At 43.9% G+C, this 13,176-nt stretch overlaps 1 protein-coding gene across 3 annotated transcripts in view; it reads left to right on the top strand.

Moving 5' to 3' along the window:
- The window catches only part of BDP1 (BDP1 general transcription factor IIIB subunit), a 1,449,812-nt gene that overhangs the window by 934,773 nt on the left and 501,863 nt on the right, over nucleotides 1-13,176 (top strand). For all 3 annotated transcript variants that reach the window (XM_078675286.1, XM_078675285.1, XM_078675287.1), the window contains one exon: nucleotides 12,186-12,363. In XM_078675286.1, coding sequence (XP_078531412.1) covers nucleotides 12,186-12,363 — 178 coding nt within the window. The remainder of the gene's footprint in view (nucleotides 1-12,185; nucleotides 12,364-13,176) is intronic.

Here is a 13,176-nt window from a genome sequence, read left to right as displayed (position 1 = left end):
AAATTCTTGGGACGGTCCTGGCCTCCTGTATTCTTTCTATCCTCCACCAGCTTACCCATCCAGATCAGAATGGATTAATTCCCCACAGGAACACCTCACTTAACCTCAGACTCCTTTATGGGCTCATGGATGCTGCTCCTCTGCCCTGGCTGCGATTCCCAGCTCTTAGCCTTGATCTCGAAAAGGCCTTTGACACATTACACTGATACTTCATTTTTGAGGTTTTTGGGTGTTTGAATCTTGAAGCCTTTACTACCTTATAGCAGTGGTAGAGGTGGACAAACTCATTTCCCCCTCTTTCAAGATCAGCAGGGAGACAAGGCACGGCTGCTCCTTGTCCCCCTGCTTTTTGCCTTAGCCATGGAGACGCTTGCTGTTCTTTTAAGGCCGGTTATCGATATATTCCTGTGATGGGGTGAAGCACGCCAAGAAGGCAAAGTGGTGATTGTCTCCAGTCGTGGGGGTTGTAGTTATATGACGCTCAGTGCGCAGAAGAGGATAGTTGCTCTTATGAAGACATAGTGTGTTTTCAACCTGATGTTATATATGCCTTATACCCATGAAGACTGTCCCGGTATTGTGGACCGCGCTTTTGATGTTCAGCACTACCCTTGAGGGGCGATGTTTGTTTCTTGTACCCTTGTCCTGATGAGGCCCGGATGAAAGGGCTGAAACGCGTCAGCCGCATGAACAAAGAGGAGTCCATTGAAAGAAAAATGTTGTGTTAACATTTTTTTCATACACACTGTGAATGGTTTCAGAGGTAAAGGTTGTACCTCGTTTGTATAGGATTACCTCATAGTGTATTGCTGTTCGCTATAGGAGCAAACACGAAACTCTGAATTTGGGGGTAGGAAGGAATATAGTATTATATGTAGTAGTGGGTCTAATCGATTGTATGTGTAATTTTGATATATTTTATGTATTGTTTTGTGTTTACATAAATTTGAGAACAATAAAAAGAATTTACTAATTGTTCCAATTTAGTATTAGAGCTGGTATGTGCCGTACTATGAACAAATATAAATAGAGAGGGACTGTGTACCACAGAATAAGATTGAATTTTATGTGTCCTATTGTTAATGTGAATGTATTAATTCTTCCACATCACTGCTTTTGTATAGTTTGCAGTGCGTTTAAGTGCAGATGGGGTAAATTGGGGATCCCAATTGCGGACGGGGCACATTTTGTCTCTTTATGCCGAGATCTTCTTATATACCTTCAAAATGTCAGAGCCAATACTTCTGGGATCACTCCGATCTTTGCCGACTTTGTTGCCACCTCTGCGTTAATTGGCTAAAATCTTGTATCTTCTCCTTCATGCCGACCAACTCAAAGTCAAATGGATCAAAGGGTGTAGCATTTTGTTTCTTGGGGATCCAAATATACCATAGTGGCTGGAATCTGCTAGCCTGCAATCTGACTTGTGCAGTGACGGCTCTTACTTCCCAGGGAGAGTTCTGGAAGACTCTCCTGCTAGTGACCATCGGTCTCATTGCTCTCTTGAAAATGGTGGGCCTACCCTGCCTATTATATTACTTAACAAACTTACCCATCGCCCTCCCAAACAGGATCTTCCATGGCTTGGACAGGCATATAGGTAAGTTCATATGACACACCGGTCGGCACAGAGTGGCTCTTGCCAAGTTCCACCTCTGGGTCTACATGGTTGGCCGGGGTGCTCTCCATCGCTTCCTTTCCACCCAACTACAGTGGTTGAGACGATGGCTTGCGGGTCTCTGCCTCTGAGTTTTGTACAAAAAAATGCCCACTCCTTGCAGATGAACTAAATGGACCCCTGGCAGGAGTGTGGAATTTACTAAAATATCTACTTGTTCATGGGGCAGGTTGCTTAAAAAACCTACTTGTCCTGTATCGAAACTCACTTGTGCCTTTTGTGCCATGTAATGCGGCGACAAATTATGGCAGCAGTCTCATTAGATAAAAGTTCTGATATAGCCTCTCTGATTATGCCAGGCTCATACCATAGTAGGGTTTCAATACGAGCTGTCCCCTTATGTTGCCACTTTTCCGCAGATCTATATACTGACTAAAGGTAGTGGTAAGCAATAGTTTCAGGGTTTGAACACCCTTTTGAGTCTGCGCAAATCTACTAACTTGCATGTTTTAAGGATTTTCACTTACTCTTCTCTAATCTTTTCTCATACTGAGGATAGTTGGAACTTTACTCCTGACAATGGCAGATGTGACATTTCTTCCAGGGCTGGGAAAAAAGTGTTTGGAGGGAAAGTGAACTTGCAAAAACTCAATTTTCGTATGAGCAAATCCACATATGCATGTTTGCTCATGCTAAAATGCAGTTCACAAATATTTTCTAGGAGTGCTTTTTCTTGGCCTCCTTCTGTAAATTTTTGCGAATTTGTGAAAGTTGTATATCTGCACTTAATGCAAGGACATATACCATGGGAGCCCTTTTGAGACTTTCTTTAATAATTGGGCCCCTAATTAGGTCTGGATTTAGCCATGAACGTTTGTGTTTATTAAAATTCTGTCTCCCTCTCTCTCTTCTGCTCTTTCACAAGGAGCATATCGGCACACATAGTAGTTTTGTTCAGTGCCAGGAACTACTGTAGCAATGTTGGCTGGGTCCCCCCATCTGCAAGATGGCGGGGACTGAGAGTTATGCTTCACCTCTCCTCCCCCACCTGAGGGGTGGGATTGACAAAGGTGGACGGTTTTCCCGCCGATTCTCCCACCCAAAGTGGGGGTCAGAATTGGTGAGGGCCAGTTGCTGGATGCAGCAAAAGGCCTGGTGAAGCTCACAAATGCGAAAAGCCTTTGAAGCTTCCCCTACGTGGACCCTTCCCATCCTGCAGGAGGAGGCTTGGCACCTCGTCCCAGGATGTGCATTGGTTCAGATTCCCGAGATAGCAGGCTCTCGACCCAGGGTTCCAGAAACATGTTTGGTGGTGGCAGCTGGCCAGCAGCCACTTAGCCTGGTTACTAGTGTTAGGTCGTTTTTCAGGGGGCATCTCTAAGATGCCCTCTGTGTGCTTTTTTCATTAAATCCCACACTGGCATCAGTGTGCTTTTAATGTGCTTAGAAGTTTGATACCAAACTTCCCAGTTTTCACTAAAGCAATTATGGTACATTGTAGTTCGTAATGACAAACGCCCAGCACCATATACTCTTAGTGGCATTACTGCACTTACAATGTCCCAGAATTGGGTAAGACACTGTAGGGTTACAGGGCACATGCACCTGTGCCCTTACCACTGGGATAGTACTCACAGCTAGAGGGGTGGTTGATCTATGCCAGGGCAATGGTTTGTAGGGGTGGCACACAGATGTGTGCCATGTCGACTCTTCACTTTGTTCTGCACCAAAACACGCAGCCTTCAAGGGCAGTGTGTGTTTGTGTGTGTAAAGGTACAGGACCGCTAATGGTGGCACAATAAGTGCTGTAGCCCTTAGAGACCTTCCCTGGCCAGAGTGCGCTTGGTACCTGTGGTACATTTACAAGGGGCTGATGTGTGGCCAGAGTGTGCCGATTGGGTTTTGTTTTAAATGCAGTTTTAGGGAAAAATCACAGGCCCTAGGTATGTGTTTGGCAAGAGCCCAGGGCACACTCAGTCAAAGTACAATCAGCAGTTTAGCAAAAAGTGGGAGCAGCCATGCAAAAAGAGGGCACTTTCTTACATCGGCTCGATTTTGGTTGTTCGCTGAACTGACGGAACAATTCACTATTCACAGCTGCCAGTTTGTTATGCATTATACCATTCAGCACAACGTTCACCAACCTTGGTCCATAGTAGATAAATGAGTATAAGATGTTGGGGTAGTGGTTGAGGGGGGTAAGTACCCACCTCAAATAATAACTACAGTCCTTGTCTGTGTGAACGGCTTACATCACTAAATTAACCTGATCTGAACCCCCTGGTAGTTATGACACAAAGCAGACAAGCTTAACTTAGAAACAAAACAAAACACAAACAAAACAAAAAAATCTCAAACCAATTTAGAAAAATTAAGTAATTTTTTCTAAATAAAATTATACCAAACCTACAAATGTCTAATAAGTAGAACCAAAGTTATGAAATTTTGAAATGTAAGGTACAAAATAGCGCCAAAAAGTGGTAGGCGCCAAACACATGTGGGATTAGGACATGGGTAACGTTTAAGGCCGACCGCGAGTCAGATACAAGGACCAGGTTCATCCATTCAAAGAGTTTACATTTCTGACTAAATCTTCGAAATGGAATTCAAAATCTGTGGTGGGGCAAGACAACAGGATGTGGCCAAATAGGGCTCCATGTCATCAGATAGCTGCTGGACCAGGCCCTGGTAAAGTCATTGACTTTTGGCGGGAAAGCTCAGACCAGGAGACATTTTTATTTTGTGCCCAGGGAAGGTCTCTCATCGACTGGATACTTTTAGCACCTTCACCTGGTTAAAATTTCTGTCTGAGGACTTAGTCATTTTTTGGAGCTCGGATTCCTCAAGCGGGGCAGGGCTACAGGCTGTAGCTGAAGAGGGCTGGAGAAGGCCGGATACCTTCTCTGCGAGGTCCTGCTGAATTGAATTTATTGTTGCGGTGAAGAACATAGCAAGAGCAGACTCAATTTTTGGCGCAGCGCTGATGCACTTCGTCAGATTGACTTGACAGATTTGTCCCGGGTCCCCTGTCGGGTCTCCAAGCAAAACATTTCTAGGTGGCAGGTTTCAAGATTTGTTAGGAGTACACTTTAACACCAGTCAAGGGTCTAAGATGTTGGAGACAGCACTCAAAGGTCAAGACTCACTCCAGCAGCAGCCAGTAGCAGGGTCAGTGGCAGGTCCAGTTGAAATTGGTCTGCTGAATTGCAGGAAAAGGCCTTTTGAAGCTTGTACCCCTGTAACCCAAGCAGGAGGTCAGCCGTATCACCCTTTTCTTTCTCCTGGATACAAGGGGAAGAGCTTGTCCCGTCTTCCAGGCTCTTCCAAGCTCACTAACAGCTGGTCCAGTCCTCTTCTGTTCTTCCATAGGGTCAGAAGTGATCTGAGGAGGATACTGTGGATTCCACATTTATGCCTAGTGCCAGCCTGTGTGTGGGGGGGGGAGGGGGACTCCTGGCCACTCCCTAACCAATGGGGTAAGTATGCACCCTAGCAACTTCTCAGCATTTCCTGTGTGGTTTACTGCAAACAATTACACAGTGCCCCTCTTTGCCGAGAACCAACATGACTGAACATTTCTCCTCTTGTACAGAGCTCACCCTAGAGGTGAGGCCATAGAAATGAGCAACCCTGCCTCTGTGGTCACTCAAAACCTGTTCTAGGGGCAGCTCCTCCACCACTGGGCCTGACTGGCAAAGAAGAGGGCAGACCCAGGTATTAGCTATATCTACTTTAGACAGGGCAGGACCCTTTGTAGTTAATTAAGTTCCTGGGCACAGCCCAGATCAGCCTTTTGGAGAAACAGAACGCCTTACAATGCACAATCAGCCCCTCCTCGCCATTTGTTGCTAGTCGCAGATACAATCAGACCAGTAATTCTGAGCACCCTAAACGCCTCTATCACCACAGGAACAGTGCCGCTGGCATGGAAATGCGCTCAAGTCAGAGCTCTACTAAAAAAAAACAACATTGACCCCGCAATCATGGCTAACTACCGTCCGTTCTCCCTGATGCCATGGTTAGGCAAACTGCTAGAGAAGCATATTAATCTTAATCTGGTCAACCATCTGGAGTTCCACAACCTACTCCACGACTCCCAAGCAGGCTTCCGCCCTAAGCTCGGAACGGAAGTTGCCCTCCTGGCAGTGTCAGAGTCAGCTCGGAGGTACATGGACCAAGGCGGCACCACAGCAATTATCTTGCTAGATCTGAGTGCCGCCTTCGACACAGTGGATCACAAAAACTTGCTCACTCGCATCAGACACCTTGGAACCACCGGGCTAGCCTTCTCCTGGCTGCAATTTTTCTTGGAAGACCGGGTGTTCCAGGTCTCGGAGGGTGCCACTCAATTCAAACCATGGCTCCTCAACTGTGGGGTCCACCAAGGTTCTTCCCTAAATCCCACCCTTTTTAACATTTATATGGAGCCTCTAGCAGGAATAGTGCGCCCCTTCGGCATCGAAATTGTCACCTATGCAGACGACACCCAACTGGTGGTTGGTCTAAACCATCCCAAGGGCTCGTCGAGCACGCTGGGCAGCTGCATAGAAGCAGTAGCCAATTGGATGGCGCGCTCCCACCTGAAATTAAATGGGGATAAGACTTGGAACGATGCCTCCTGTTGGAACTCCATGTCAAGTTCCGCAAACGTTTGAAAACCTTTCTCTTCCAGTAACTTGCACAGTCTGATGACTACCCATTCACCCGTCCTAAGCGCTACAAGGCCTCAGGGTAGACGTGCGCTCTACAAAACCCCATCACATCACATCACAAGGTCTTTGAGCTCTGGGAGCACGTTCACACCTTATTGAGAGGGACGTCTAGCTTTTGGGTGACAGTTGTAATGTAATGCAAGAGGATGGGGAGAGGATGGAGCCTAACGGCTAGGGCAGTCGACCTCGTAGCTGGGGAACGGGGTTCGAGTCTCAGCAACGACGCTCAACATTCTGTAATTTTAGGCAAATCACGTAATCTCCCCGTTCCTAACAAAAAAATTAATGTTTCCTTCTGAAACAAAACTGGTGCTCATGTAAAGCACTCTGATATCCAATGTCTTGGGTCTGGTTTGCGCTAGATAAAGTTCTAAAAAATTTAAAAAATATAAGTGCTAAAGAACATCTAGATGCTGTAGACAGGTAACAGACAACTTTTTTTAACTACCTGTTCTTAAATATTTATTACAAATCCAACTTAATCAATGAAATCTACTTGTAAGTAATATTTTTAAAAAGCTAAATATGAACTTTGTAGCTGCATCTTGCGAAGATAGCAAATATTACATTTAATATATAATTCCCAGTGCTTTCCTATGGGGCAGAGCCCTCTGAACTTACTACAGATGGCTTCTCACTGCAAGGACATGTTTAACATCAAAACTTTACATGTCCTACTTTCAAACACCCTGCCTTTTAGTATGCAACACCAACCTAGGTGTGATTTATTCATATTTAAAAGCGGGAGTTAAGCCAGTCAGAAAGGGTCATTATGACAGGTTGAATTTAAAGTTTACACCTGCATAGCTAGGCTTCTAGAGGGACCTCTGCAGTCATGTTTAAATTGCCACTATGGTGGATGTCACAAACAGTGCTGCACTCTACTTGTAAAACTTAACTTACAGGTCTTGGGTACACTGTGGTACCATGTACTAGGAACTTATAGGTAAGCTAAATATGCAAATCAGGGGGATGCCAATTGCATCATGTTGAAAGAGGGAGCACAGGCCCGTTACCGCTGGTTAGCAGGGGTTACGTTCCTAAATTTTCACTGCCAGCAAAAACAGTTGGCTCAGTATCCAACACTGAGCCAGAGACATATTCTTTCATCCAAGCTCTTTACACAATGAGACTGGGTCGCAGGCATGTCACCAAGTTCTACAAGGTCCTTCTTCCCATTACTTTTCTTCCACTATCACCACTATCGGACAAATGGAAGATTGAGATGGGTAGGCTGTTCCACGAAAAAGTGTGACCGGAGCCCAAGCTTTCCCACACTTTGTATCCTACAATGCTCTAAATTCAAGCTGATTCAGTATTTCATATTACAGCGGGCTTACTTCTCTCTCATCTACATCAAATAAGTATCTCCCTCAGGTGAACGCCGCTTGTATCCCTGCTCTGCAAGAAATTGCAGTCTTTTTTCACATGCTTTGGGCACGCCCCTTTCTAGGAACTTACTGGGCTAGAACTAACGTCCACAGGTACAGCGAAACCCATCCCCAATGATTGAGAAATCATTTGCACTTGATGTTTACAAGCACTCGGAGAAAGACGTAGTGGCATCTAATTTTACTAAGCTTGCTCTGCTCACAGTGAAGGTTACTATCACTACACATTAGAAGGCCAAATGTCCTCCATGTCTAATAGCTTAGCATAATTCCCTCTTTAAATAGGCAGAGTCAGAAAGTAAAGCTTTGCTCATAGAAGAATCCAGAGGCCACCACATACACACCATAGCTGGGGCTTGGAACTCTATACTGGCGAACCTGAAGTCAGCACTAGCTCAAGATGTCTCGACCCAGTTACCTGTACCCCCGCCAACGCACTTAATACACAATTCTGCCTAACAGTCTTGCCCCTAATTATGGCTGATTATTGCCTTGTCATTAAAGCAATCAAAACCCCAAGAACTAGCTCTTCCCTGTCCGCAACCCTCCTCCTAAAATCACCATACCTGTATAAGTATGACTCCTTATCAAATCTAGTTCTATAATGACCATGATCCCCCTCTCTCCCTGTTGACCCTTCGCCCCCAGTATGGCTTTCTGAACTCGCTATTAACCAACGCTGAGTTGGCTTAGATTGTTTAGGTTAAGATTAAGGGATTCAGGGCAATGCTTATTACATTGCTCTCCCAATGGTCATTGGTATGGGATCAACTCCCTGCATTTGCTCATTGTAAAACCACATATTAGATTTGATTCTGCTGAGAATCCCTATGTATCTACATTTGCATCATTGTCAATTTAAATCCTTTTTAACTGTTGTGGGCATTAAGCCATGGTTTATAAGGAAAACATGCGAAGTAAGTTTGTTAGAAAAATATTTGAAGACAGAGAGGTCCATTAACCATATTTTGAAAGTTAGCTTTAAACCATCCAGTCAAACTCTGCTGCTTTTCTCACCATTACTGATAAAGCCAACAACTGATCCAAATCTTTTAGCATTTTTTCCAGAAACACATACATCAAACTCTGCAGTACTTAAAGGAACCTATCTCCATGACCATCTTGGCTAAGCAACTCTTTTCATATTGGGCCCCAGAATGCAATGGTGTTCTTTAATTCTTCCGGGGCTCTTTATCAATTATTATTCTGAACACATTCTGCAATCTCATGAGTAATTTATATTCCCAAATATCTGACTTAGTCAACTTTGCAGTTTAGTCACATGTTCTGTCGAGCTTGAGAATACCTTGCCTTTTAGTAGCCGCCTGAATTTGATCCATTTGCTTTATAACCACAAGATTGCACTAGAGTAACTCAGCTGTTCTCACATACCGGCATGGAGCATGTGACGAGGCATTCATCATACAGTCACCAGCGACTCTGTGAATCGCCCATTGTTACAAGTGCCCTTTGCTCCGGGACAGCAGCCAGTCATAATTTTCATGCCGCTAATTTCCGTGAGTACCTTCCCCACTCCATACAGTATCAGTGGCACTGTCTGCCATTTGGTACATACGGAGGTACCTATTAGGGTGTCTTACACAGTAATAGTGTAAACTATACTTCTGTAGTGTTAGCAGCTTCTTTACATTGGGCATGGGCCCCTTACTCCAGGCTATGCCCACTGTTGTAGCCAGCAGTAGCCCCATTCCCAAGAAAATTCTAACTGAGAATAGGAATTCCCTAACATAACCTAGTAATGCTGCAAGGGGAAAAAGCTCAACTGTTACACTATCCTTAACCCGTAGTACAATAAATATACCCTACCAGAAAGAGTATGCCCAGACATGGGTCCTGTGCTCACTCTGCCACAAGAGTCAATCTACAACGACTGAAGATGACTGATCTTGGGCTGCTTATGTTTCCATTTAAAGGGAGTCTGGCCTGGCAGTTCATGCTGAACTGTTCCTGTTGAAGCAGTATAAAACTGATTTGGATATTACTGGGTTCTGTCTGAGGTGACAGGTGTGCAACAGAGCGATTGTGGCCCAGAGTAATTTCCAGTGGCTGTGATTTAATTCAGGCATTCCACCCATCGCCTTCTTGTGTACCTCGATCCTAGAGCTGGTTAATACAACACTACTTAAGATTATAAGTGAAAGAGGTTTGTACCGGGTGCTCTGAGGCCTGCATCCAGCAATGAGCAAGTTCATAACTTCTTGCTACATCTACTGGACTTGTCTAATTTGAGATGTAATATCTCATGACGTGGAGCGGATTAGCAATGCTACTTTTTTGTTCAACCAGGGATACATGACTTATGGAAGGGTCTGCTGAAATTCGTTTAGTTAATAGAGTGATGCCTCCTTGAAACTTAGGGCCAGCTGTACTTAACCTTTTTGGGTTGCAAAAGGTCCAATTTACAGAATCATGACGTGTGACTGCGAAAAGGCTTTTCAGTATGTAGAAACCACAAATTGCAATTCGGTAACAGGTTACTGAATCGCAATTCGGGTTTGCGACCAAAGGCCAAATCGCTATTTCGTAGGGGTGGGTTTAGGGTATCCTCGCATTGGTATGTATTAATATTTTTCGACAGAATTCCAGTTGCAAAACATTATTCTTTTACCACCTCCTCAAAGGAGGTTGTTAGCCATTAAACAAGAGGCCCCTAAATGAATGTTGACAAAAACATTTTTTAAGAGAAGGCAATCGTCACATGGACGACTGCCTACTCTTATAAAATGAAACGTAAACTTTTCTTATTTTTTTGAAATGCTGCCCGTATTCCTTTAAAGAAAAGGAATCGCATTTTTTGAAATGCTATATTTAAAAGCAGCGAGACATGGTGGTCTGCTGGTTGACCTAATCAGGCCACCATCACTGTGATGGCTTTAATTCCTTGTGGTTTGCAATTCAAAATCTACCTTATTACTATTCATGAGATAGGTCGAATTGCGAACGACTAGGAATCGATCATTTGCGAACCCATCTATTTAGAACCTAGGTCGGTTTGCACATTGACATACTGGTCTTTAAAATACTCGTTGCAAATTGAGACCACTTTGCAACCAGTGCTGTGTACATCTGGCCCTTGATCTGGTGTTTGAATGACTTATGTCAAAGCCTATCAAGCTGTTCCATAACTCTTGCCTCAACTTTGGAGGATGTTCTTTGTGAAGGTTATCACCTCGACCAAGGATTCTCCCATGAAAGTCCTATCTAGGATGATTCACCCAGAGAAAGGCAGCCTTAGGACACACCAAAAAGTCACCCTTAAGATGGTGTTGCAAGTTTCAACTCAATCAGGTAGTGTCTTGTGGCCTTTTCAGTGTTTTTTATATCGCCATCCTTTAAGATCGAAAGTGTGCTGCATACACTTGATGTACAGGGGCAGGCACTTATTCTTCATGCCATGCTTCTGTTACGGATAGACAGCACCAGATCAGAAAATCAGAGCAGATGTCTCCACTCCTCACATATGGGGCTCTATCAAGAATTCCTCATCTCTTCCTTAGAAGTATGAGGCTAACTTGCAATAGACACATTCACCTCCGACCTAATTCCAGGATGTGAAGATGATACTCATAACCCCACACGTTTGGTGTTTACACTAGATTATTTATCCAGCACTGTGTCCTGGAACATTCTCTGATTCTGGGTCTCTTCATTCAGCAGGCTGCAAAGCAGCTAAGGAATCTCTCGTCAGGTACAAAGCCAAAGCTTGTGACCTAAGAGTAGTATGTGATAGAGATTACTAGTGCAGATTCCTTCACGTAGAATTATCCCCAGGTGTGAGACTGGATCCGAAAACTTTTTGCCACAGCATCCCTGCGCACTGGGGGCGGGACGGCATCACGCGACTCCGCCCAGGCGTCGTACGCGTACGTGACGTCAGCGAGGTCACATAAGCCCCATAAGCATCTATTACAGACATTTGTTGAGATGAAAAACTGTAGTAATTGTAAGGGCTCTTGTGGTATTCATTAATTTGTATTCCTGACGCTACAATCAACAGCTCCCACTACCACCGGAGAGTCTAATCATCTTAAAGGTAGTCAAATCCTTTCCACTTAGATTGAGGAATGAGTCAGTTAGCTTGAATACATATAACATCAGTTCTTGTGTTTCTGTTCTCCAAGATTAAAAAATTAAATACATTGGAAATAAATAGAGAAATAGAAGGTCAAGTTTGCAAGGAAGAGTGCCGGATTCAGTTACTACATGGTTCTACTCTGCCATTGAAGACTCTCTGCCTTGGGACAAGTAGGATGTGCCCTCACACTTCAGCCTCTTTCATACAACTATATAAAACTGTTAGGTAGTTTATAGTATACATACAGTTTATTCAGAAATGTGTTGCAAGATTTACAAGCAACTGCCGTAAAATTGCTGATTACTTAAATATCCAGTCTGGAATTATTTAACATTTGTTACATGTTTCTTCATCGTCTATTAAAACAGCTCCCAAATGTGCATTAAACAGGATACCATTAAACCTGTACCGTTACTGAGACGGAGGTCCCAGAAACCAAAGCCTAACCTTGCCAGATCAACTCTCTTCAGCAAAGAACATACCGATCGAGATGAGGAGGACCCCATCCACTGTGACCTACAATCGTATCAGCATACCGATTCTCAGGTAATTGCATTACTTATGAGTAGGAAGCTGTCTTTTTATGAAGTGTATCAAAATGAGGTACACTGTGTAGAAGAAAGTCCAGACGATTCTTTTTGGCTTACAGGGCTTAAATTAATAATCCTCAATGCTCTCTTTTATTGTGGTGTGGTCAAGCAGTGTAGGCTTATTAGAGGGTACTGTTAAGCATCTGTTGAACACGCAGTCAATAAATGAGACACGCGCTCAAGCTGAAACCTGAGACCAATTTAGAAAAATAACATATTTGTATATAATTTTAGACACCAAGATTATTGGAAGCTGGTAAGTACTTTAGACGTCCTCTAGTTCTACAGTAAAAACAGTAGAAAATGACATCTTTCAGATTTAAGGCATGAGCCACGAATGCAGTAATGTTATTGTATCGAAGAAACATTCACTGCATAGACAGACTCAGACGACTTACAGGACTGTTCTTCTGGACTTAAGGTAAGTAGAGGCCAAGAGTTTAAGTGTACCTTCCCTCTGGTGTCCAGATCAGAGGTGCTTTCCGCTTTGGTAGCCTTGGATACTACACTCTAAAGTCAATGGGGGAAAAGTGCCTTAAAAGGAAAACCTGACGGAAGTGAGTAGGAATGAACCAGCAGCTTTCTAAGCTGCAAATGTTACACTGGAGCCATGAGGCCATGATCACTCCCACTGTCCACTCTTGCTTCATATTGGCAGTTGGTCTTTGATTGATGTCTTCTGTATTGTTTCAGCAGGGCCACAAAGCTCAGAGCTCCTCTAATTATTCTGTTTCTGATAGACAACTAATTTGTAGGATTTTCTTCTTTG

Source organism: Lissotriton helveticus, chromosome 2_1 (genome assembly GCF_964261635.1).
Source record: "Lissotriton helveticus chromosome 2_1, aLisHel1.1, whole genome shotgun sequence".
In the NCBI taxonomy this organism is placed as follows: Eukaryota; Metazoa; Chordata; class Amphibia; order Caudata; family Salamandridae; genus Lissotriton; species Lissotriton helveticus.
This window is presented reverse-complemented; position numbering and strand designations above follow the sequence as displayed.